Raw genomic sequence first — 27,363 nt, forward strand, 5'->3', positions numbered from 1 at the left:
GAAGAGGTCTTCTTAGAGCCTTCGAAAGGTTGAGAGCGCTTGTCAAGTGCAGCCAGCTCTGTCACTTTTAAGCTTTTAGCTATTAGAACTAGCCTCTGCTAGTGTTTTTCTCATGTCTGCTTGTTTCTCTCTCTCTCTCTCTCTCTCTCTCTCTCTCTTTCTGCCCTCACTCTATTTGCACAGGCTCAATTGCTGGCCATATTAGGTCAAGAGGTTGTGTCCCCCACAGATATAATAGTGTATAATCAGTCTCTTTTCTTATTCAGGAGGAGGAGGCCTTGCATAAATGTCAGCAGTTCTCTTGATCGTCCTCTCTCTCTCTCTCTCTCTCTCTCTCTATACTCCTTTCGCCCCTCTTGCTCTCTTTCTGTCATCTCAGGTCTTTCTCACAGATTGAAGGATTGCACCACGCATGTTAGATAAATGACTTTCGGCGATAACTGAATCACCTGTTAGTCTAGGTAGAGGGATTGCCTGTCCATCAAGGTCCTCACCATGAGTGCTCGTCTGCCAGTGCAGTGCATACTCTGATAGCATGCCTGAAAAATGGGCACTGACCTGTGTTTGTGAGAAACATCAAAAGCTTCACTGTGGTTTCAGACCGAATCTGCTAGTGCATGATGACATGCTTCCTAGTTGGTAGCCTTTAGTGAAAGAGGTTTTTGGTTGTAGTGGTATACATTATGGGATGGCTGATATGACAGGAATGGTGTATCACGATTTTGATGTTAGATTACCATAAATGTTTGTAGATTACGATGTAGACTCAGAAACTGCCAGCATGTGCTGCATTAAAAATAGATGATGGATGGATGGATGGATGGATGGATGGATGGATGGATAGATAGATAGATAGATCCATTGTTAAGAACACTACAATAAAATTAATTGCATTAAATTATATTTTTTTTAAAAAAAAGATAAACATTATATAAAAAGGTACTGTACTCAAAAGCAGAAAAAAACTTTTTAGCCTTTTACAGTTTTGAAAAATTGAACTTTATCAAATCAGCTGCTTCCAGTCAGTTTGCTATTTATTTTTTTCATTTAGTCGCAACAGATCAAGTCATGATATCAGATTTATCACAGTAATTGATATTGATGTTTATATTTGTCTGTGCTCATTGAACAATCTCTGCCACTCTTCTATTCAGCCAGTATGAAGACCTACTGTAATACAAGCAATGTGCAATGTGATATGTAAATAATTATGACTTCTTCCCATATTCCCAGATTATTTTTTTGCCTTCCTGGAGCTTATCATTATAATGCATCATATAACAAAAGGAAAAAAGCACTTATGTCAATCCAGATTTAGGAACCCTTTTGTAAGTAAGATATTTCTGTAGAGAAGACCGAATGGTCTCCAGTATATAATGAGTGAATATGCAGAGCCATAATGGCCCTCCATGGTTATGTGCTCTGATACATGATCTTTAATCTTGCCTCAGCTTTGACATCCTAGGTTTATCTTGTCATCCAAATCTTGTCATCCATGCAATTTGCTTTCACACCTGCTACATATAGATTAACTTAGTAGTAAGCTGTTGTCCATTTCTACACCTTTTGCTCTCTGTCTCCCTCTCTTTCTCGCCCTCTCTCTCTCTCTCTCTCTCTCTCTCTCTCTCGCTCTGCATAATGTCATTGTTTACACTTTAAGAATTAAGCATGCACAAATCAGGCTTTTTGTTCTCTGACACTGACGGTAAGAGGGGGGCGGACATTCAGCTTGACAGATGGGACATGATGGGGACAGAGACGAGGTTGGGGACACATTGCAGCTGGGTTTATAATTGGTAGCGGCTTCTTCCCCTCTGACAACTTATAAAAATGGAAATGAGAGGCTAGGTGAGTGAAGGAATGTCCAGAAGCAGTAGTGTTTGTCCTTTAGTAGGCAGGAGCATCAGTCCACTGTTGAACACTGCTGGAACTGGATAGCAAGGACCTTCCATGTAGAGAGGCTTAAAAGTTAGCCAAGGAGGACATAGTATGCATATGGTTGTATTTGTAGTTTATTCTCTGTCATGCTATCCATACCAAATGTGCAGGGACACATCTTAATGTGTTTTAAGCTAAAATGGCTGTAGATCAACCCACTCTTTAAAGACTACTTACATACCTTACAGACGTTAGAGGGCCCATGTATTCTACAAGCTCTTTAGCAGTATGTCTGCTGTGACTTTATCTACAAACTTGTACTTATTTCCTTCTCTGAAGCTCGAGCCTAGATCATTATGTGTTTTTCTCCACTCACCTGTCCATCAATACCATCTTTCCACCAGCACCTTTCCTATACCTAAGGCATAATAGCCTGCAATAAAAGTAATGTCTTTAACAGTGGTAGATACATGCCAGGCTGTTGACGCCAAGAAAAGGCCTCAATCAGTATCCATAGAGCACCTCCAATTGTGTGATCCCCAGGGCAACGGAAAAGGTAATTTGAGCAAAAGAAAATGACACCGGCGCAGAAGAAAAACCCCACCATGGTGATTTACGCAAAGTCAGATCACACAATTCCACCGACACCTGGCTGTGTTATTATCTCACAATCCAGACCGCCAAGTTCGTCCGCTGGAAACCATGGGGAGGAGGAAGAAAAGAGAGGGAAAACATGTACACGCAAACAACACAAGGGGAAAAAAAGATGCTACTAAACAAAAAGAGGCTTTCTCTGTTCGTCCGTGGCTATCCATTCTCCCTCCTTGGGTTGTGAAAATGCCGCTCCTGGCTCGATTGTTTGCCCATTGTTTCTGGGAGGGCAGGCGGAGTCAGAGAAGAGGGTATCAGAAGAAAAGGGACAATTTGTTGATGTTTGTTGATATCTAGACCACTATAGCTTGATTGCTCAACATTAAACCAGCAATAACAGCCCCAATCATCGCACTTACACCACCAGACGCCAAACAACGGAATTGGATCAGACTCGTCTCTGGTTGACTCACGCTCTTGCCTTCTCCCTCTCCCTTCTCCACAAAATGCTTATTAGACAGCATTGATCCAGGCCTGGTCAATTGTCAGCTCCTCTCATCCACACAGTATTGATGGCATAATCAGTGGATGGAGGCGGTAGACAGATGAAATTTGCTGTCAGTGGGTAAATTATTGGCTGCCTGCCTGTTGACCCTGGGGTGGTCGGCTCATGCGTCCTCGAAAACGCACACTTGTTCGAACAATACAAAAGCCCGCATTTTTCCTCCAGCGCATTTACAACAACACGTAGGCCCACAATCATATAGATCCTATCCCTCATGCACAAAGAGATGGCTAGCAAGCAAGCACTTAGGCCTGGAATGTCCCTATTGTTCACCACCCCCAGTATTTGCACTAAAATCCATTTGAATAATTAAGAGGTGGTTTTGACGGTCGTACAGATGCCGATTCCTCACACTTGTTCATACACGTACACGCTCATCTTCACACAAAATTGGTGCATCATGCTCAGGAGTCAGTCTTCTTTTCCTCACTTCGGAGCTGAATTCCTGTAGAGAAGCAGGACTTCTGTGAATAGGTAAAGTGTGAAGAGAGAAGGGTTTGCAAGACACAACAAGATGAATTTTTTTGCATCTTAGCTAGGCCCCTGGTGGTGGCTCATCCTAAGGCAGGGGTGATCAGCAAGAGCCAGTGTGTGTGCAGGTTTTCATTCCAACCAAGATCAACTGATTAAACAGGTAGAATCAGGTGTGGCTCCTGCTTGATTAGACAGAAAACCCTTTGTGGATAAGATTGGACACTGCACTAAGAGTTCAGCCCCTATCAATTTTTTTGGCCAAAAAGTGGTGTATTAAATGACAACTGGATTACATTACCTTTCAGTGTATTCAGTATTCACGGTTGTAAAATGCTGGCCTTGTGCATCACACACACCATACATCTAGTTGCACAAAAAGCTCGTACATCAATCTCACGCTTTTCCGCCGACTGTTACAGCAGTCATATTCTCTGCTTTGAAAAATGAGTGGTGTATATAGTTGAGTAAAAAGCAAAAGCAGCGCCTTTGAAATGATACCAATTCAATGGGAAATAGCATGTCTGCTCCAAGGTTAGAAACTCAGGCAGGTAAAACATAGGCAGTGATGTGGCAGTGGGTGGAATCAGGTGAAAACGTGTTCGTGTGGGTGTCTCTGTCTAGCTGGAGCATTGACGTTAGAGTATGCAGCTTTTTGTAGCAGATGAGTTCAAGGATGAGGTTTGGAATGAAAAGGAGAAAAATTGAAATAGAAGAGACACTAGAATAAAAAAAAAATGTAAAGGGAGATGGCTATTGAGGATTTTCAGACAAACACAGGGAGAAAAAAACCTCCATACAGTATAAATCTACACATAAGAAGGTCCTAACGGGAGCACTGTTAAGGTCAGCTACTTCTCTGGCAGTCATTAGAGATAAGCATGTATACTATAAGTGTGCACATATGCACTTCTCTCCTTATCCTATTGTCCGAGATGCATTTTTCACCCAGGATGAAGCGGTTACTGAAGATGAATGAATGATGGTGATTTTTTTTTTATCAGCTATAAATTAACCAGGACAGCTTCAAGGCAGGTCTATACTTTCAGGATCAGGGGCTGTGCGTCACCTCACCTGATGCTCACACACATGCAGTCACACACACGCACACACACACTCTAGTAGTTTTATTTTTATGACTATCTTTGCACTACTCCATAGACCTGTATGACAGAGCCTGTGACATTCTAAGTTTGGTTTCTTCTCTGTTTCTTTACCTCTCTCCCGCTCTCTCCTAAAGACAAGTTAAATTAGCAGTCTGCCAGCGATGCCCCACTGTCTGCTGACTAGCCTGTGTTGCCACAGCGCTTGGTGGCTGTCAGCACGAGCCTGACGACTTAATAGTCTCTCCTGAATGGATTTGGGCACTTTGCCTGCCTCTGTTTACACGCGCTTGTCAGCCCTAAAATATTCAGATGGAGATGTGAAATATTTATTTGAGGGCTCTGCCATGCCTGGCAGGATCCCCCGTTCCCTCCCTTCGACGGTGTACGTACACACACACACACACACACACCACACACACACACACCTCTCTTCCTGTGCTGTCAGAGCAGATCCTAAAGAATGGGCTTGTGGAGGAAGGATGTAGGAGGGCTATTCCTCTGGGTGGAGGGTATAAACTGGGCTGAATGAAATCAGGAAAATAACATGAACAGATTCTGCACTATTAATGCCTACTTTGTGGGTGGCAACAACAGTTTGGCAGACGTCCCGGCATAATTTATTCATCTGTACTGGACATTGCAGTGGACAAATGAACGAAACAAACAGATTCAAACTGTTGTATAAAAAAAATTGGTCTTTGTTTGTAAAGACATGAACAAAGCTAAAAATGTGTCTGCTGTTAATTGATTCTTCTTAATCTTAATGAGCAAACAGTATATTTGCTGTGTTTGGGAAAGGTGTGAGGCTCAGTGGCCCTGTCCATCAAAGCACAGTGTTAGCAGTCCCTATCATCATATCTCTGCACATTCACAGTGATTGTGCAGCGGGCCAGAAGAATGACTGACAACTGGTGTGTGTGTTGGAGGTTAGTGAGAGACAGACAGAGAAAGAGAGAGAGAGAGAGAGAGAGAGAGAGAGAACGAACGAGTGACATTGGGGAGATTGTTGGCGTCTCTGGTTTCATTCTCGCTCTTGTGAATGGCTGCCATGTGTCCTCGCTTATCTTGACATTCTAATCGCACTGCTAGCCCACAGATGATGGTGTATTTATTTAGTCTGTTTGCCAGAATGAATGCAAACAGTGGCAATGGCTAGAGCTGCCACAGCCTTCACCCTGTTTCAATCACACTGGTAAAAAATAACTGTATGATATGTTTCTCACCCTCTCTTTCTGTCTCTTTCAGGCGGCAATGCCTCTGTTTATCTGCATCTTTTTTTTCACCCTGCCTTTGTGCGATATTAAACCTGCAATAGCACATGCCACTGCATTATATTTTGTCATATGCCCTTTTGGATTTTTAGCGCACTTCTTGTCAGTGTGGGTTTGTGTTTCTATATTTGTGCAGTGTTTGTGGCATAGATTAAGAGTGATTATGTGCATATGGGTGGGTGGGTGTTGGGAAGGAGGGGGGGAGTGTGTGTGCATGAAGAGCTGGAAGTAAGTGTGTGTGTGTGTGTGTGTGTGTGAGAGAGTGCATTTCATGAGCATGTGTTTATGGGAGAAAAAGTAGTGTTTGTGTTAGGGGTTTGGGTTGAAAGTAAGAATGCATATATGTTTGTGTGTGTGTGTGTCAGGGTGGTGGAGAGTGGCTAGCTAAGCCGGTTGTTCTATAAATGCCGCGCTAGTTCATAAGTGACGTTAATGATAGAGCCGCGCAGACAATGGCAAGCTGTCAGGGTCAGTAATTGAGTGGGAGGGATGAGCTCTCTTTATTTCAGTCCATTGGTGTCACAGCGACAAGAGTGCCACGGCAACTCGTCGCCTGGAGATACCAGCCTATAACCCCCCTCCTCAGCCCCATCAAACAATGGCTGCTGTCCATCAGCGCGCATAGACGTCTACCGCTCACCAGGGTTAGTGAGATGATGCTCTCTCTGGAGGAGATGGAGCTCTCATTACTTTACTTAAACACACACACACACACACACACACACACACACTGCTCTACATGTAACCATTCATTGACCGCCTGGTTCAACTAAAGCCATACTGGATCCAGCAAACACAAAGTTTAGTGTGGGTTACAGAGTGGGTAAAATGTATTCCTCGCTCAGTAACCTAAGCAGGAGAAACAGCATGGGCAGATGACGTGTGGCTCGGGTTCCTTTTGTTGCTATTTTGCTGGACGTGATGCTGATTGTGGAGCTGCTTTCCGAGTGCAGGCCCTTCCCCGGTCCTACCTGCCACTTAGCTGCTGCCTTTGTTTGCGCTCTGAAAGGCTGTTTTACTTGGCAAGAACATGGCCCTATTACTCAGCCTAATTAAGGCAAGGTACATAATTACCCTTAATTACAGACAGTCAGCGCTTTTTTCATTTGCGCTGTGTGTTTTGTATCATTACTCATACGTTGCTGATTGCGACCGCAGTCTGTGCGTGTAGTGTTTTAGTGTGTGAAGATGGCAGCTGGTGTTGGATGTGTTTGTGTATATGTATGTGCACGTGTGGATTACAACATTCATTTAAATCAAGAGCTTGTGATACTGAGTGAATATTTTAACAACTGCCACTGAGGCCTGGATTCATCTATATAGCTGATGTAATATTTACGCAAACAAATCTGGGTTTCGGTGCTACTTGTTTCTACATTAGGTTTAAGAATAGATTTTATTTTAGTCAGTTAGACTTCTATTTCAGTCTGTGTTGTCTATTTTTTTGATATGAAGTCAATGAGAACTCTTTTAATTCCACCAGGAAAAAACAATACCGTGGTTGTCAGTGGGTTATTTCTTTTTTTATTTGAAGCATTAAAAATAACATGTAATCTCTGGAGTAGGATCATTTTGATCTTCCCTTAAATTTTCAAAACAACATGAAATTGTCAGGAATGAACTGGGTGTGCTGTGCAGGAACCATTGAAAAGTCTGCCATTGCGTTTATTGGGATGGGTCCTTTGTGATATTCAGTGATGTCCATCTGAGTTGGAATAAACTTTAGCCATAACGATGAACCTCTTCTGACATACTGAGACATTCAAACATGCTAGGAAAACATTCCCCATGCCCTCACACTGTAAAAACAGCTCTGTGCTGTTCACACCTAGCAGCATGACTCTATGGATCATGTTGCTCGCTCCAAATTGTGATCCATCCATATCAACAAATCTGGATTTGTTGACCCAGGTGACTCTTACCCACTCCTCCGTCCTCATTGGCATTACCTGCTGTCTTCTACTTCACCTTACATGGTCTTCACCCATTCTGCACCTTAGTATTAAATGTGAATGTGGCCTGTCTGTTTGCTTATCCAGTTCTCCACAAGCTATGTCACTTGTACTTTTCGCACTTCTCGCATACTCTGTAAACACTTGAAACAACTGCGCGTGAAAAAGCAGGCAGCTAGAGCTGGCATGCTTAGCGCTATGATTCTACATTCCAAGGTCACTTGTTTAACCTATTTAGTGGAAAACTAAAGCATGCTATAAATGCTGGTCTGCCTGGTTTGTACAGTTTGTGTGTATCTCGTATACATGTAGGTATACAGTATACTGTATGTATAGACTCTCACTGAGCTGTGTTCTTGATTGACAAAAGTGGGACTCATTGTAGACTTCTGCCGTTGTGGACCATCTACCTCACACCTAAATGTTTTGTGCAATCAAAGATGCTTTTCTGTTCACTAGTTGTAAAGCAAAACTATATGAGCTACTATATCCTTTCTGGCTGCTTAAACCAATCTGGCCATCTTCCTTTGACCTCTCTCATCAGCAAGGTGTTTCTACAAACAGGACTGTCAGTTTTTGCTTTTCACACCATTCTGTGTAGAGACTGGTGTGTGTAAACATCCCAGGAGTTCAACAGTTTCTGAAAGCCCAACTGACACCACCAATAATGCCACAGTCAAAATCAGTGAGATCACATTATTTCTCTGTTCTGAAGACTGGCGTGAATGTTATCCATAGCTGCTGGGTTATATCTGCCTGATTTTAGGGATTGCACTGCTGCTACACAAGTGGCTTAGTAGGAGTGCAGGTGTTCCTAATAAAGTGCTTGGTGAGTGTATGTATCTATAAAGATACAGGTTTATATATCAGGACTGTATAGGCTAAAAATGATTGTGCTCAAATTTGAATAACGACTCCTGTAGTGGTAAATGTGCAGCAATTTTTGACACTTCAAAATACAAAAACTTCTTGCATTTGAACTCAGACTTGTGGATCATGTAGTCTGTGGTTTTCACTGAGATCACAGCATGTGATCTGCTTAGAGATAATTTAGTCTAAGAGACAGCCTGGGGCTTTACGCCAGGTGATATGTGATATTATTTCCTTCCATTAACTTCATCTTTGGGAAGGTGCTCTCTTCCTCAGCCTTCTTTCCTGTTTCTTGCCCTGGTTGTTTATAGTGCTGGTGTACCACATGCTAGTGGGCGGCACCGGACAGTCGTCATCTCCCCCCTCCCTCACACTTGTGAATAAAGATGTCAGAGCTGTTCAAGTTATCAAGGATGCCCTAAGCACAAGCTTCCCAGCCATGGCATCCTCTACACATCCTCTACCCATCCTCTACCCATCCTCAAGGTTTCTATTTTCGGCCATGGTTGCCAGCGAGACCCTTCTCCCAGCTGCAGACCTCTGTGTCTTAAATTGCTTTAATGAACTATTAAAAAAGTAGCTTATTAGTTGAATTACACCACCCACAAGCAATGCTAGTTCATATGAAAGTTGAGATACATGAACTTGCATGCACACACATACACACACACACATACACTGTTTTCATCCTTCAGCTGCTTGTAGTAGCTGACATTGTGAACTAACATTTTATTCACATACAATATCTGACCAACTTTATCCTCTCTTTCTCTCTCTCTCTTTTTCTCCATCTGTTTTTCTTTCAACATTGTGGCACCACACAGTCCCAGAGTCCCAGACTCATTCTTGCACATTCCTGCCACCTCTGTGCCCATAGCTCAGTGAGATACAATAGCTTTCTACTTTGAGAAAGCACAACGAAGAGCTTACAATAGACTCTGGTCCAAAGAGCCTTTGCATTGTACTCTCGGATGGTAGAAGATAAGTCTATTCGTGCTACCGAATAATAGCTTGACTTTGAGTGGGAGAGGTTAAACTTTGCTGTGTGTGTGTGTGTGTCTGTCTGTTCTGCCCTGCAGTGCCCTCAATGCCTTTGCACAAGGATCTGCTGAAAAGCTCAGCTCGACTACTGCGAGGCTTTGACGCCTCCTGTTACATGGCGGAGTTCTGAAAGTGGAAATTACCTTACTTAGATAAGCAGTACTGCATAGGCTTGAGCATTATCCGCATATTTGCAGAGTACAGTTATTAGTCTAAAAAAGGGACCTCCCTTTCTCTTACGCCTGCTGCTAATAAAAAGCCTTTCAATCAGATGCTTTTTTTAATTCTAATAACTGTACACTGGATATATGCGGATTATGCTCAAACCTTTGCAGTATTGCTTATGTATGTTAATTTCTACCTTCAGAAACCATGGGAAATGTTGTAGGATCAAACTGTGAGTGTAGACAGTCTATAGATATCATGCTGTCACCCTCTGTACTGTTTCCTCTGAGCTTTTATTTAGCTAAGCTGCTCTTCAGTGGGTTTATAATATATAAGCAGTGACTACAAGTCTTACAGGTCCCATTTTTTTAAAATTATTTTTGTTATGAATAAGAAAGTGGACAAATGTAGTGATGTAGGTGCATCTGACAAAATGGGTAGCTCTTTAAATACAAATTATTAAATTTGATTTGTTGCATGTACAACCATGCATAGTATGACATGTAGTGAAATGTTTTTGACTGTCAGCATCATACAAATGGAGTAAATAAGAATGTAATGGAATAAAGCTGTACTAAGAATAGAATTTAAAAAATTGCAATAAACTATACAAGTAGGAAAGGAAAAAATGTGTATACGAATGCAAATCAGTGGCAAAACGGTATAGCTATGTTTATGCAGTTACAAAGTATATGAACATTGAACATTGCATAGCTTCATCAGGAAGGAAATCATGTTCTATGTTCAATCTATGAATTGAGAAATGTATTAATTTAAATGAATGAATTTAGAAATTTCACTGATGCTCATATTTATAAGCTGCTCAAAGTTCCTGGTTAAACAATTCCACTTGACTATTTATGGTTATAAATGGACATTATTTATAATCATACTCTCTGGTGTCACCCAGATGAGGATGAGTTCCCTTTTGAGTCTGCTTCCTCTCAAGGTTTCTTCCTCTTCCTCCTATCATCTCCTTGCCACCATTGCCTCTGGCTTACTCATTCGGGATAAATATGAATTAAAATTTTAATTTCTATTCAGAATTTTTATATTTCTGTAAAGCTGCTTTGAGTTGTCGAAAGTGCTATACAAATAAAACTGAATTGAATATGCTGTGCAAAACTGTCCGAGGTAGCAAGTCCAGAAAAAGTCCAGATTCTAGATATTGTTCTGGTTGAGGGCCCAAATAGCCTCTGGGAAAAACCTCTTCATTCTCTCTGTGAAATAAAGCATTATTTCCTTTATAGTGTTGAGATTTAGGGAAGAGAGGACTGAGAATTAGTTCTCTTTGTGCTCGAGAAATGCAAGTAAAATGGACAAGGCAAGGTTCAGCTTTCTTGACATACTTTGTGCTGTACCACTGTCATCTTCTGCTAACTCTCTCCTATTTTTTTTTTTCTCAAATAAAAGATGCATGCCATTGCAGCACTGTTGCGACCTTTCAGCCACTTTGCATCTTCTCGCTGCTGAGAGTATTACTTGCAAGCATGTCAAAACTGCAGTGTCTTTAAAAAAAAAAATGAAATGAGATGGGAATGGGGGTCAGAGTACGATATCAAAGCGCCGTCATTTCCTTCTGTACTTGACTAGCTAAAACCCATCGCTTCAGATGTATGCTGTGATGATATTCTAATTGGGCTTCATGCTGTAATGAGTGCTAGATTTGATGTTGGACAAGTTGATAAGAATATGAGGCTACTGAATCAGTACACTGCTAAAAGCCCTCCAGCTCAAATGGAGGTCTCTGTACTGGATGCTTACAGCTAATCCTTTTGACATGTTATACTTCATTTGTCTGACAGCGCTGCCAACGGCAGCATTTAAAGCAAGGAATTTGTCTGTGTTAGTGTGTGTGTATATATAGTGTATATTTGTGTGTGAAAGGATATGAGAAGAGAGAATAAAAATCGGTGGTGAATAAAGGTGTGTGGGTCTCATGGACAATAAATGGCCCTGCTTTCCTCTGGCTGGAGGTTTAGCCAAGCCAGAACTGTTGCTTTGTCCAGGGCTTTCACTTTGATTGGGTCTTTGTAGGGAGCACTCGCTAAGAGAGGTGGAATCTATTAAAAAAGCCTGGAAATAAGAAATGTCTTGTTTGAGTCAGAACGCTTTTGTACACCACATTAAAGATCGTTTCATTTAATAATAAACTGAGGTCTGTTTAAGTCCTTAAAGTCTTCGCTTAGTATTCATTTATTCACATGAAATCATATCATTCAGTTCTACTGCGAAATATGCTACAATGAAACTAATAAGAAAAGTACATAGCAAGAAAGCAGTGTAAGAGCTACTGAAGGATCCTGGTAGTTTGGAAAGGGACTTAATTTGAAACCGGTGTAGGAGATTTTGATTTCTGAACTTTGATTTTGTTCAATTTTTTATTCCTGAAATACCGATCCCAATGCTAACACTGTATGTTATTAATGCAATCAATCTGAACCCTCGCTACCATAATATATAATTATGAACTGAGTCATGAATTATTATGAAATTGAATCTGTTTTAGTTCAAAGGTTTACAGGAAATTTCATGACATTGGTTATATATAACTCTATTTTTTCACTCGCAAATGTTTCATAAGTGTGGATGTTAACCGCTAAGTAAATAATCATTATCTATTTTCAGGCAATAAATCTAAAAATAAATGATAAAAATATAATTATTTCTAGTTCATTGGTTGGTTACTATTTGACATGGAAGCTAAGTGCAGATGTTGCAGCAGCTGTGAAAGTGGCTCAGTCCGGTCATGAGTCAGTATATCGTAAGGACCTTGACTCACCACACACTGGGACACTGATGTCCAGTGATGTTCTAATATCCACATCAGTAAGTAAAATTTATATGGCATTTGTTAGCTTAATCGCACGTTTCTGTCATTTAACTTTAAGCAGGATCGTAGGCTAGCTAGAGGATTTTATGAAGACAGTAAAAGTTGTGAGACTCAAACAAAACTGTTAATAGAATGTCAGATCAATTTTTAGATTGCTAACGTAATTATTCGGTTCAAAGCTACAACAATGATAACAAGCTACGTATATTTGTCGGAGTTGATTGAGAGTTTGTCCACCATTTTTTTCAGCTTCAGAAAACATGATGTTATTTCCTGTAAGGGAATATAGTGAGCACTGATGCTGTCTGTTTTTTTAGTGCATTGTAGAATTTTTAGGGAGCAACTGTTTAAGTGCACTGGAAGCATTTTGCGATTAAGAGATAGACAGCCCTTAAAATGGCGACTCCCTGATCAATGCCCTGACTACTGAACTAGATAGCAGATTGAGACGCACCCAGAGTTAGTGATGTGACCGTAGACTCAATTTTAACGCACAGATAATTGCTCCTTTTTGATTTTGTTCATATTTACAAGTCAGAAATAACCCAACAGAATTACTAACTGCTATCTATCGGCTATCACCTCCATTTTAATTCAGTTTATTTGGTGTGAACAAGGTCAGTTAGGGTCAGTATGGAGTACTAGAGGATAAATTAAACATCATTTTTGCCCCAAATGTTTTTGTCATGGTTCTCTGAAAATTGTGTACTGCTCTGGAATTTTTACTATGCTTACAGTGCAGTTCTACATACTGAATTACTCTGATAATATGAAAGGCACTAACGACTTATCATGAACAAAAACACTTGCAAAAAGTTTAATTGAGCCCCAGATGGGTTTTTATTCACTAGATCAGAGTCAGGGGGTGTTTTCTTTTGCTCTGTCTGTTCAGTAGTACTCATAAATAGGTGTGCAGAAGAGTTGGAAGTCAGTAGAGCGTTGACAAAAAGGCTTCTTCCAAGTCGGGGCTTATGTGCTTATGAGTGACAGACGGGCTGGTTTGAGTCGTTCAAAAACTGCTGATCTCCTGGGATTTTCACACACAACAGTCTCTAGAGTTTACACAGAATGATGGGAGGGGGGGGGGACATCCGTTCAGGGACAGTTCTGTGGTTGCATTGTTGATGAGAGAGGTCAGAGAGAAACAGCCAGACTAGATTGAACTGACAGGATGGATGAAGTTACTCTTTGCAATGGTGGTGAGCAGAAAAGCATCCCAAAATACAAATAATGGACAGTGGATTATTTTGTCAATCATTGAGCACAAGCTCACTCTCTTCATCTGTTAAATGGCTTTCTTTCTAATGGACAAAAAGAAATCATTTCACTTACATTTTTATTGTGTTTTTTTTTTTTTAAATCTATCACATCAACTGTCATGCTATATTTGTTCTGATTCCTGTGCTTTTTTTTCCCTTTAAGGATAGAGGGACAGCAGCTCTCTACCTTCACTGCCCATGCTGTTCTCAACACCACTGCTTTTCCCCATAATACCACTTAATTCCCTGAGAAGTGGCACACTGACGCAGTGGCCAGCCAGAGGAAGGGTGTCGTAATGCATCTGGACCCGCCATTGCCCCACAGGGATAATGGCTCTGATTGCTCCTGATTCCTCGTCTCTACAAAATACCTCATGTAAAATAAGTGACATTTAAAAGGCATTGAGATGTGAAAAGGAGGGAAGAGCGTATGTGTGTGTGTGAGAGAGAAAGAAGGAGAGAGAGGGAAAGAGAGGGAGTGGGAGAGAGAGCAAGGGAAGTAGTAATCTTTTCACCTGAACGACGAAGAGAGACGAGTGGGGGGAAAAAAAGAAGTCCCTTCTTTGGCCGGCGGGGGAGCGACAGAAAAATGATAAGCCCCTGTGTCGTAAGCTGACCCTCGCTGCTAAGCTTTTTAACTTCCTCCTGTCTGTTCGGTTTTTCTCTCTCCCCACAGAGAGAGCGAGCTAGAGAGAGAGAGCTCTGTGAGTGTGTGTGTGTGTGTGTGTGTGTGTGTGTGGAGGGGGGGGTGGTGCTGTGCTGTGGCAGTGGGTTGACATTGCTTCTGGGAAGTGCTTGAGTCGGCGTGCTGAAAATCATTTTGGGTTAGATAGAGGCCCCCTGAGCTGGCCCCGGGATATCAGCACGCTCATCTTCGTTTAGAGAGAAAAGCGCCAACGTAAAGCACAGCCTGCAGGCTCAGTGCGTGTCCAGAGTGAGAGGGAGAGAGAGATGTGGAGAGATAGATGGAGAGAAACTGCAGTGAGGGCTAACACCAGCATATGGTTCTAGAGCACTAGGCTGGCCCTTCAGCAGGGGTTCTCAGCCTTTTTCACCATTTTAAGGACCCAGAATTCTCACAATAATTAGTAGGCCTGAAATTCTAGGGTTACTTCTTTGAATCCACGGTATGTTATGTGACTTTTCAGATTTTAAATGTACTAAAATGATCTTAAGAAACACTTATTTTTGCATGTATAGTCATATTCAATTTTGAGACAGCCAATCAGCCTTCAAAAGCTAGAACATGGGTTCTTTTTTCATTATTTTTTAATCATTTTATGAATTCCTGTAGATGATACACACACAATAGCTGTGAGGAAATGCGCATTTCATCTTTGCTTCTCGATCAGTGCTTTGACTTGATGCACACATGGGCAACGAACCCTGCTTCGCATAACTGCTAGCAACCATGCATATACATATATATATATATATATATATATATATATTTGACCAGTGTGGATTTAATTGTCGATTTTTCCTTTACGACATCAGAAGGATTTGTCCATTTCTATCCACACAGCCCACTCAGGTGCTTGTTCAGTCCCTTGCCATTTTGAGACTGGACTACTGCAGCTCACACCTGGCAGGTCAACACCATTTAACCTCTGCAACTGATCCAGAATACAGCTGTGTGACTTGTGTTTAAGCTTCCGAAGTCCTCCCACACCATCCTATTGCTACACTGCCTCCACAGACGTCCTGTAGCCACCCAGATCAGATTTAAACCATTGACGCTTACCTACAAAGCCAAAAACAGACCAGTACCTACTTACTTCAAAGCATTTATCACACTGTGCACTGACCATCCAGTACTGCTCAACTGGTCCAAGGATGGGTACACCAAGACTCTTCTCTGTTCTGGCATCTAGGTGATGGACTGAACTTCCCCTAGATATCCCAACAGCTGAGTCACTGACTGTCTTCAAACAACGTCTAAAGACTTTCCTCAAGTACTGAAATTAGCACTTAAACCCTTGATCTGCTTTCTTGCTTCATTTCCTCCCAACAGAGTTTATAGACTGATAGTATTCTTAGTCTGTGACCTAGTGAACCAATATCAGGTTGTATTCATTGATAGAGACTTGAAAGCACTTCTGTAAGGTGCACTGGATAAGGCCATCTGCCAAAAGTCATACATGTATCTTGCTCTCTATTCTGGGCCTTTTCATTCTAGCTGCATTTCAAACAGAAATTGGAGACGGTGCTAGCTTTTCCCAACAAACTACGAGTCGAATAATGATGCAGCTTACGTTCATTCATACCTCCACAACTAGCAGTGGAAAAAGACGGCAGCAAAAACGATGCATTTTCATGCTCAGAGTAGCTGAGAGAGTAGAATGCATATACGTGTAAATACATACAATTTTGTTGCTTTGCTGTTAGACATACTTCCACTCTTTTGGGAAAACTTTCCAATAGATTTTGATATGGTTCTCTCTCTCTCTCTCTCTCTCTGTGTGTATGTATGGAGGGATGTGTAAGCAGCAGCTCATGAATGTGTTTTGCTCATTTGCCTTTTGTGGCCAATTTCAAGAGACCCTTTCTGTGACTTTTTTTCTCTCTGTAGTGCTGAATTTTATTAACAGTGATTTAGATTGGTGGAGTTGGTTCCTCTTTTCTTACTAATCATTTCCCACCTTCGGTTAACCAAAACTTTACTAGCCGACTGCCAACATACAGAAATGGAAAACTACATTTTATTCATAGATTGAAATTAACTATAGCTGGATATCAAATAGCAAATATTGCCATTGTATGTTGTTTTCAAATTTTCAAGACAAACTGTATCAATGGGGTCTGAACCGTATCAATAAATAATCACTAGAACACAGCTGTTCACAATAATAGCTGATGACCAAACCTTAACCTGTCGCATGAATGTCTGCGTCAAACAACAACATGAATATCTGAGTCCGAACAGGGAAGAGTAAGGACACATGGGTAATTTTGGTACCCTCCAAAAGTACCACTGTGGCATGTTGTCATGGTTACTGTTTAGAAGTAGCCCACCCTTGTCATAAGAGAGAGTAGACTGTTGCTGAGGAGAGTTCAGCAAATGGTCGTCTGTCCACTGGTAACACTTTATACACACACACACACACGTGCAGTAAGTGCTCACACATTTTAACAAAATGTTATTTTGCCCAGTCTTACATGGGCAAAATGGATTTATATTGTGCTTAATTTTTCTGGTCTAAAACAAAAACATTTGAACCAGACTCTTAACCTGTAAAAACATTTCTAAATTGCCATAATATGTACAATGCAGTAGGGTTTGGTTTGCTGTGTTTTCTGACAAGACTAGAGGATAGAAATTGCGTAGAAAAACTGTTCATGTGGCAGAGCTTTCCAGTTTCCAAAAAAAAGCTTCACTCAGTCCTGTATCCTTCTCTCCATCTTTTCCCATCTCCTATTAACCCTCTCCCTCTATACTTTTCCCTTTTCATCTCTATTATTGCTCTCCCCTCTCTCTCCTTAATTGTTTATATACATTAACATTCTCCAAATAAAGCCTGTTCAGGTGACAGGGCTGTAATTTAGCAAGGCCCCTGCTTCGTTCCGCCTCTGAGAGGAGGGAGCAATTGCAGCGTGCAGCACGGCACCTGTAATCCGTGGTTGTCAACGACCCATCGCCATTCCTGACTATGCTAATCAATCAGCTGCACACTCATTCAGGCCTGCTTTAGCCTCATGCCCGTGCTGCTGATATATCTATTAGCCTGCCGTCAGACCCACGCCGCCCACTTAGATGAGATGCTGCATTTTTGGGCTTTTTGATAAGTAAGCTATCAGGCTGGCGGATAAATAGCAGAGCAAAGATTTTGTGGCAGCTCCCCGTGTGTGTCCATACCAATGGAGCCGTGGTCTGCTCCTCCACAGGCACCCTTAGCCAAAAGGGTTGTTTACCGAGAGAGGAGGACAGGCCTTATCTGCTTAATACAGTGTTGCAGGCTGCCACTCATGAAAAAACACACTCATGTGCATAGCTGGGCATGCTTTCCCTTCTTCTGTCATTTTGGGGGAGAAGCTTCAGGCGAGTCTTTTTGTTGTGTGTTTGAGAGACACAGAAGACAGAGTGAGAGGGAGAAAAACATGAGTTAGAGAAAATGTCCATGAGGTAAGTCTTTTGTTGGAGGCAAGGGCCACTGAGATGTCATGCTGTACTCATATGCTGTATGGTGTGTGTGTGTGTATAGTCTTTTTAGAGGTGCCTTGTGTCATCCTGGCGAGTGTGCACATTTATGGCTGTGAGTGTGTGTCCAGTAATCCTGAGTGGGAGTAAAGTAGCAGTGTGAGGGAACAGATTGGCAGTTGATCATGCTGAAATGCGCCCTTATCCGTTATTGGATCTGAAATGGAGGAGGCTTAAGAATTATCGGAGGCCAGCGTTAATGTGGAGATCATCTGGGGAAAGCTTGAGGCCGCCTGGCAGCCTACACACAAGCTTAATACAACACACTTATGTTCCTCTTGCTTTTCTTTCTCTGCATGATTCTCTTCATCTGTGTCTACCAAATCTCATTCGTCCATTCATATCTGCCTTGCTCTCTTTCTTGATTTATAAGACTGCAAAAAATAAAAGATACAGATACCTACATGATGTGTGTGTGTGTGTGTGTGTGTGTGTGTGTATGTGTGTTTGTATGCACGTGTGTTTGAATCATATAGTGCAGCAGCTGCTGGACTCATCCCAGCTCATGTGATTAGTGTCCAGTGCTGGTGTCAGGATTAACCAGCTGCTACACTTTACTAAAGTTCACCAGGCCAGAAGTTCAACACAGCTTAAAGCTGGAAGAAGATTATGTGTCAACTTCAACTTCAGTACACTTCTCCAACACAAAATACAGCACTGTCCCTATACTGTATACTGTAAATTATTTATCCACTTCAAATTACAGTTAGATTAGAAAACTTAAGCTTTTTAAACATTTGGACCACATAATTCTACCTGATTTTTGATTTTGATTTCTGAATAAAATGCACTTCATTTATGGCATACTTTGAAAAGATGGGGGCACAGTAGCCTATTGGTCACCTATTGATTACCACGTTTATCTCATAACTCAGGGCTTGAGGGTTCGAGTCTTGCCTCCACCCTTTGTGCATGTTGTCCCTGTGTTTTAAGGCTTTCATCTAGGTACTCCAGTTTTCTTCTCAGTCCAAACACGTGTTGTATCCTGGTGCATGTGACTGTGAGCGCACTTTGTGTCCTGCGTTCCCTGAAATTGACTCCAGGCTTCCTGTGACCCTGTGTAGGATAAAGGATACAGAAAATGGACGGATGTTAATATAAAGTTGTATCTACCTTAATGGAGATCACTACTTTCTTTCCAGTATATATATATAACCTTGGGAAAAAATACAGCATATTTGATGAGTTGATTAGATTAATGAGATGTGTAGCATTATGAAATGATGGTGGCATTAATATTCAAGTGGCTTTGCATACTGAAGGCTAAAGTCATATACAGTCAATAACGTAATATACTATACAAATGTATCAACATGAACATGGACTAGATCAGAATATATTCTCTACATTTACCAGTGTTTTACAAGGGATAAGTATTGATGCGATGAGATTAAAGGTTAAAGGATAAAGCACATCTTCCATTTTGTCTGTGGTTTTACTGACCAGCTTTAGTTACAAGCTCATATGTGTAACTTTAATGTGTGTCTGTTGTGTTTTTTTCCCTCAGAATTGGTACACAGTGGAGTAGATAGCTCTTCCAAGAGATAGAAGGATGCACTGATGGATAAAATGGGATAAAAGAGGTGTAGAGTGGAATAGAGAGATAGAGGAAGGAGGGTGAGACAGCTCTATTTCTCATCTGGTAATTGAAGGTGAGAAGTGATTGCATTATCCATAAGAAGGAGAGTTAAGCTGCGATCACCTCATGAGCTCCTCATTTCCTCAAGTGCGTCCCAACCCCTTGCCCCAGCAACACACACACACACACAAACAAGCTGACACATTTTTAGCCTTGCATTGGACTTGAATATTTAGTCAGTATTGACATTTATCACTTAGTACACAGTGAGATATAATAAAAAATAAAATAATTTTTTTCCTGGACATTATTTGTGCATGACACACACAGTGGTGGCATAAGATAAATAATATACAATATTAAATAATAAACTGTACGTAATGAAGAGGGGCAGTGGCTTAGTGGTAGGATTTTTGACTCGGACGTCTGGTCATTCCTGACCTGTGTGTGTGTGTGTGTGATTGTGCCATGCCATGAGTTGGTTCCCTGTCCAGGGTGTCCACTGCTTTGTGCCCCGAGTCTCCACATATACACTGGTACAGTCTTCTCGCAGCCCTGAGTATGATGAGCGGTACAGAAAATGGCAGGGATAGCAATAATAGGAGTGGTTGAGTACACATTGGTGTGGAGACATTCAGAAATGATGCTGATGTTCATACTTATAAGTTGTTCAAAAGCTCCTAGTTACACAATTGCACTTGACTATATAGTGCACAGTTATAGAAAGGACTTATTTTCATAATCGCATTGTCTGGTGTCATCCAGATGAAGATGAGATCCCTTTTGAGTCTAGGTCTTCTCAAGGTTTCTTCCTCATATCATCTCTGGGAGTTTTTTTAAACATTATGATGTTTATTTAAAATTTTATAAAGCTGCTTTGTGTCAATATCTGTTGTTAAAAGGGCTATACAGATAAAAATTGAATTGATTGTAGGGTAGGGCAGTAAGAGCATAAATATTACAAGAAAAAGCATTTAATGTAGCAACATTTAAAAAACATTTAACGTTACAGTAATGACTTAACAATACTGACTATGTGCACAGCAGCAACTTGAAATGAAATGACTACTATTGCTGTAACTCGGTGTCATCTGCTTAGTGCTTTAAATAACCGTAAATGTGTTTGTTGTTAGAATGAACCACAAAATGGGAGGCGGAAATAGTGGAAAACATTGGGGGGGGAAAAGCAGAGCTAATGTGCTAACTGCTCAGATATTATTGTATTTGTACCTGCCTGTGGTATTTTCTAAGTAAGCTGGTATAAATTCCCCAAATATAGACCTTCTGTTGTATATAATACTGTAATATATAAGATATATTCATCTGATTACACTTAAACACCTTCATGAAAGTTAAAAACCCCCAGTGGATCCCAATCCCTGACTCCTCTTATCCCAACATCAATTACAATGCCCTGTGGAAAAAAAAAGAAAGTAAAAAAAGCAAATAGTGCACAACTTATTTATATCTAAATTTGTATCTATTTAGGAAACATTATCTATTTATTCAGAATAATGTATACCTATCTTTGGTTACAATTCTTGCATTTACTGTAAAAAAAAAAATTGTAATTTTCTAATTTGGCATCTAAAAAAGAAGGTGCCTCTTGTGTATTCTCTCTACGGTTTTGAAGACCCACAGCGCTGAAGCCATTGCCATTTCCAAACAAAACAGCACCAAATATTAACAATGAAATACTTTCTCTTTTATACCTCTTAGTTGCTAAGACTATAAGTTTTGTGACCTCTAAGTGTCACAAATGTGTTTTTCTTCTCCTTGTTAATACTTTTTTTTTTAACCTGATAAACCTTGCAGCGGCCTCTCAATATGTCATATAGCTGATCAGGCAGGAGGAATATGTGGAGAATAGCAAGCAGAGGCTGCCTGTTTAATGGCAGAGGCATATGTTGACGTTTTATCAATAGGCATTATTAAATCGTGCTTGGGTGAGTTAATCTCAGGTTGATGCTGCAGAGAGGTTGAGAGAGACAGGCGTTAACAGGCCTCTGTGAAAGGCAGGTCATAAGCTGCTTATTATATCGACTCTCTCCCTCTAACGCACTCTCTCTCTTATACACACACACACACACACACAAATATCCCCACATGGAGCCTCTGTTTCTGTCTTACACTCACATAGGTGTTATCAACACAAACACACAAGTTTTAGGTTTGTGTATAGATGCATGCTGAAAACATAGTACACAATATAGTGTGGGTATTGTGTGTGTGTGTGTGTTAAACTCTCTGACTCTGATATGTCTATAGAGAAGTGGATAAACTTGAGAATGTCCCAAAACACACAGCAGCTGACTGGTGCCATAGCTTATTGAAATGAGCATTTATCTCTTCTACTGCCAGAAATTGTGTGTGTGTGTGTGTGTGTGTGTGTGAGAGAGAGAGAGAGAGAGAGAGAGAGACAATAGCAGTGTTATGGCTGTTGTCAGAGCTAGCAGAAGAAGCAGAGGCTGACAATGGGTGATAAGACCACCAACCTGCTCCTTCTGATTATCGCCCGCTGGACCCCCCATTCTGCCTGTGTGCAGCTTGCACAGCTCTAAGTAGCCAGAATGTGTGTGTGTGTGTGTATGTGTGTGTGTTTAAGAAGGGCAGAGAAAGAAAAAGACAGCTAGACAGACAGGGTGCTGTGTAGCTGGATTGCAGGTGTGCAGTTTCTGTAGAACAGAGATGTTTAACAGTGGAGCAATCGAGCACTTCTGGTCTTTCAGGCACTGTTATGCTTTGTCCTCCAGTCAAGTCTGATAAGCCACCTTGTGACTAAACAAAATGAAAGTATGGAATAATTTGCACTTTTTTTCATCACAGTCCTCTTCAAAAAGTTTGCAGAAGTCATCATGTTAGGTCTATTAGACAGATTCTAGCTCTGGTTCATCCGTTGCTCTGCAGTTTTCCACGCCACCTCTACCTCACCCATTATAAGGAACCGTCCACCAATCAGACCACCACTGATCAGATGGTGAAATGTCCAGTAGGTGTAAGCTTTGTGTATAAAGTATAGCAGGTAGAGTAAACATACACCGGGGTGTTTTTCATAGCCAATATTTTGTTCTACATTTCCATGTACCATGATACAAGTTATTAAGATATACACATCAGGAATCATGTGTGCTGTATATCATCTTATAGGTCTCTCAGTATAATTATAAAAAATCAAACAGCATTGAAATGTAAAATCATTACTGTTCAGCAGACGCATCAGTGCAGCATGGGATTGTCACTCTGGATGTGAAGGACTTTCTGGAAATACACGCCTTTTGCACATTTACTGAAATGAGTTTGCGTTCCATTTGTGTTGAGCTGCTTGTGGTCTGGTTGTATCAGAGCAGATCATCCTTGTCCTTTGCCACTCAGTCTCTTATCTGTATCTTTTTCTCTTCTTCTCTTTTCTCTCTCTCAGGTGTTTGGCCCTCTGAAGAGGTGATGGCCTACTACTGTCTGAAGAATCGTCATATGTTTACGTGAGTCTCTTCCTCTTTCCACTCACTCTACTCCCTCCTCCCTCCACCCCCCCAACACCCACCGCCCCCTCCCCTCTTGCTCAGGCCATTTGACAGAGATGCGAGGGGCACTTTTTGATTTGCACTCAAGGCGGTATACGAGCCTTTGATTTCCTGTTTGTACATTCAAGAGGCAGAGGAGGGGAAGAGAGGCTTATCGATCACCCAGCCACAAGCTGAAGGTCAACTGGGCATACAGCGCAGGGTGCTGAGCCCTTGGACTGCTCTGTGTGTGTGTGTGTGTGTGTGTGTGTGAGAGAGAAAGAGCAATAGAGCTATTAAGGCAGAAGCCTGTAACACCATGTAAAAACTCAATTGATACTTTTGCTGCTCTTTTACTTCATGACTTTTTCAAGTTTTTTTCCTGCCCCTCACTCTCTCTCTCTCTTGCTCTGTGTGTGTGTGTGTGTCTGAGCTCTTGTAAAATCTCATTTGATACATTTACAGTTCTTTGACTTCATTTTTTTCTTCACCATCACTCTCTCATCTCTCTCTCTCTCTCTCTCTCTCTCTCTCTCACTCTGTGTGTGTGTATGTTTGTGTGTGGCCCGTCAACCATTTTAGCGCTACCTGCTGGAGCTGTCCTCAGGCTGTCCTCCAGCCCCATAAAAAGTCTGAGCCCATTACAAAGGAGAGCATAAGAGATAGAAATGGAGAAATTTAAAACAAAAAAAAACAAGCCAAGTTACGGCATGCTTCCATTTCTCCACTCAATTGCTGCAGTATATGCCTCTGTCTCTCCACTAGCCCACTGTACAGCCAAATAGCTACCTGTCACTGGCTCTTTGTCCCTGGTGCAGCTCATACAAGCAGCTTTGTGCACATTAAATTTTTAATTGCACTGCTTGCAACAATCAGCCTTTTATCCTCTTTTCAGAGTCTCCCTCTCCGCAAGTTTATATATTACACACGGGAGACAAGAGAGACGCACGGCACAGTCTGACTGTCACTCTACAGTCGCACGTGTGTGTGTGTGTGTGTGTGTGTGTGTGTGTGTGTGTGTGTGTGGATATAAAATGCATCGTAATTGATGTTGATAATAGTGATGGCTTAGGAAATAATGTTCAGAGATTAGTCCTTACTCATCAGAGTTGTACAATCTGATCTAACTGCAAAATTAACATTTACAATTTGCTAAAAGTGACGAGTTTTGAAACAGGGTTGACTTTACGAGTCAGTAAAGACAGGCAATCTCTTCTCCGTCTAAATTGCATGTAACAAAATCAGCATATATTATACATATGATACATCTTGATTTACCTTATGTACATTTCAACGGTTTACTCCAAGATATAAAAACATCTTATGTTTCAAGAAATGCATATAAAACCCTCACAAATAAGAAATAGCAAGCTGTCACTAAGCTTAAAGCACTGCTCCCTGAGGTAGCCTCATCTCCTCAAGCACACTGAACATGTCTGTAATGTCATTATTATTCTAATTATTACTGACAGCATTGACAAATATTGGTAATAAGTGTGATCATTTAACTGCGAGGCATATTTTGTTAAAATGATAGATGATTTACGTGCTGTCTAACCAGATCACAGCAAAAGAGCAAAAAATGGAAACGGATAAATACCGAAGTTATGGCTGAAAAGTGCATATGCTTCATTTACGTTTGAATCTGATCATATGCAACATTAAATAATTAAGACCGGCTTCTTCATGAGCAAGTGAGAGAGAGAAGAAAAGAGAGAGAGAGTGAGAGAGAGTTGAAATCAATGAGCCCAGTAGAATTGCATTCCAGTCAATGCCACCCCTACAGAGAGTTATTGCACCATTAATTAAACTTATTGTAAATGCTCAATATTCACAGTCCTCTCTGTCTCTCTCTTTCTTTCTCTCTTTCTCTCTGTCTCTCTCTCTTCATCTTCTCCTCTCTGCTGCTGTCTCTCTTATACAGGGGCTCCTCTGTGTGTGAATTAGGTGGAGGGATGACATGTCTTGCTGGGCTCATGGTAAGTGAAAGATGTGTGATACACACACACACACAACCCAATCACAGGCAAAGGGGCGATTTCAGCATGGATACCCAAACACAGGCACATTGTAAGCATCATGAAATGAGTTCAAATACACTGGCATTTCCGCCTCAGCAACCGCAGAGCGATGGACTGACTCCACATGAGCATTCTTACACACAAGCATGCACATGCACATGCATATGCATAAGCACACACACATACACACGCACACACCATACACACACACACACACACACACACACACACATTCAGACATACATGCATGGGGCCCTGGGGGGTTAGTGGTGGCCTATGGATGCTTCTCCAGAGGAACATGCTGTAGAGCTGATCGATCTTGCTTTCATAAGACCCTCCTCTGTTTATCTTGTCCACTCAATACCCCTGTGTTGTACGATTGCTGAACAGATTTTACTGCACTAAGTCCTACACTTCCTTCTCATCCCTTCTTCCTCTGCTCTGCACTCCACACGCCATGTTCGTCTCCAGTTCAGAACCCTTAGGCTGTGGTGCCTATGTGGCCAGCTGCTGGTGCAGACTCCATTGACTTCACATACTTCTTAGTGTGAGAGACAGAGAAAGCAAAATTTCCAGGAAAGACCTGGATGTAGTATTTTCTGCTCTATCTCTCATGTCTAGTTCACAATTAAAGTGAAGGCCACACTCAAAATGCTTGCTAGTAGTAGATCTCTTTGAGCTTGTGACTGCTTGTTGCGCAGCCCATTATGTGACCTTTTACTGACATTTGAAGGATCTCTCTCTCTCTCTCTCTCTCTCTCTCTGTCTCACAAAAACTCACTTTAATACACATAAAGAATCTAGATTTGCTTTGATATCCAAAGACATTCTGCAATATAAAAAAAATGCATCTTTCCACACATACACGTCCACCTGATCCCACCCCGGACACAATTCCTCTTCAAACCTACAGCGACACACACCCTTTTAGATAAAGACGTCCACTAGAATGAAAATAGGTTATGGATAAAAAATACACGGTAACAAAGAAAGGGGGAAGACTGCGAGAACAAAAGCAGAGGCAGCGCAGTGCAAAGTTATATGAAGGGCATCAGGCAGGCCTGGCGAGCCGAGTGCGGAGTGACAGTGGAGCGCGATGGCCCCGCCTGATAAACACCACGCTGCAAATGAAAGGCTCGGTGCTCGCCATCATCTCCTGTCACAATGCAATTACCCAACAGAGTGATAGCAAGATAGAGGGCTCCCAGCCACGGGGAATGATAAAAGTATTGACTGATTTGATTGAATGATTAAAATAATGCAGACGTAAAATGAAAAAACGGGCCAAGAGACAGAAGAGGAGGGATGAGCAGAGATGGAGGGAGAGAGAAGGGGGGGAAGGAGAGAGAGCGAGAGACACAGAAAGTGTGTAGTCTGTGCAGCGAGGGGGATTTTTAGAATTCCAAGGGGTGTGTATCTGTATGTATAAGGGGGGTGTTTTGTTTTGTATTTTGTTGTGTTTCAATTCCTTGGTTTTCATCTCTCTATTTTTTTTTCCCCCCACAGATTGCCGTTTGTGCTGATGTGAAGGAAGTGCTGCTATCTGATGGGAATGAGAAGGCCATCGAGAGTATCCTCCTCATACTGAGCAATCTCTGTGTATTTGAGTGAGTGGGTGCATGCGTGATTGTGAGGATGTTTCAATTTTCTGTTATCATGCGCCTGTTTTTATTTTCGAAAATGCAAAAGCATTGAGCTCAGACAGAAAGAGTTTGTGCGTATTGTTTAGTGTTGGGTAGCTCGCTGCATAGTTTCTACTACCTTTACTTCTTTTACATACTTCACCATAGCTGTTATTTTATCTTTCAGGATGCAAAAATGAACATTGTCTAAGATTACGTTGATATCACATGCTTTCCTTTCCTCATGTATACACCTCAAGCATGTGGTCAATCATGTATATATCCATGCACACTACATGCTCACCTGCTCTCTTTATTGAACTTTAATGTTGTATAATGTGCATGCTGATTTTTTTTTTCTCTCACTCTGGGCCTTTTTCCACTGCTCAAAATACAAGAGCTTTTTTTGCTACCAGAAAACTGGAACTTTATTCCCCCCCA

At 41.4% G+C, this 27,363-nt stretch overlaps 1 protein-coding gene across 1 annotated transcript in view; it reads left to right on the forward strand.

Moving 5' to 3' along the window:
* camkmt (calmodulin-lysine N-methyltransferase) overlaps window positions 1-27,363 on the forward strand; it is a 98,415-nt gene that overhangs the window by 49,660 nt on the left and 21,392 nt on the right. Inside the window, exons 4-6 of the mRNA XM_058386169.1 lie at window positions 23,198-23,258; window positions 25,204-25,258; window positions 26,807-26,870. Coding sequence (XP_058242152.1) covers window positions 23,198-23,258; window positions 25,204-25,258; window positions 26,807-26,870 — 180 coding nt within the window. The remainder of the gene's footprint in view (window positions 1-23,197; window positions 23,259-25,203; window positions 25,259-26,806; window positions 26,871-27,363) is intronic.

This window comes from Hemibagrus wyckioides, linkage group LG03, assembly GCF_019097595.1.
Source record: "Hemibagrus wyckioides isolate EC202008001 linkage group LG03, SWU_Hwy_1.0, whole genome shotgun sequence".
NCBI lineage: Eukaryota > Metazoa > Chordata > Actinopteri > Siluriformes > Bagridae > Hemibagrus > Hemibagrus wyckioides.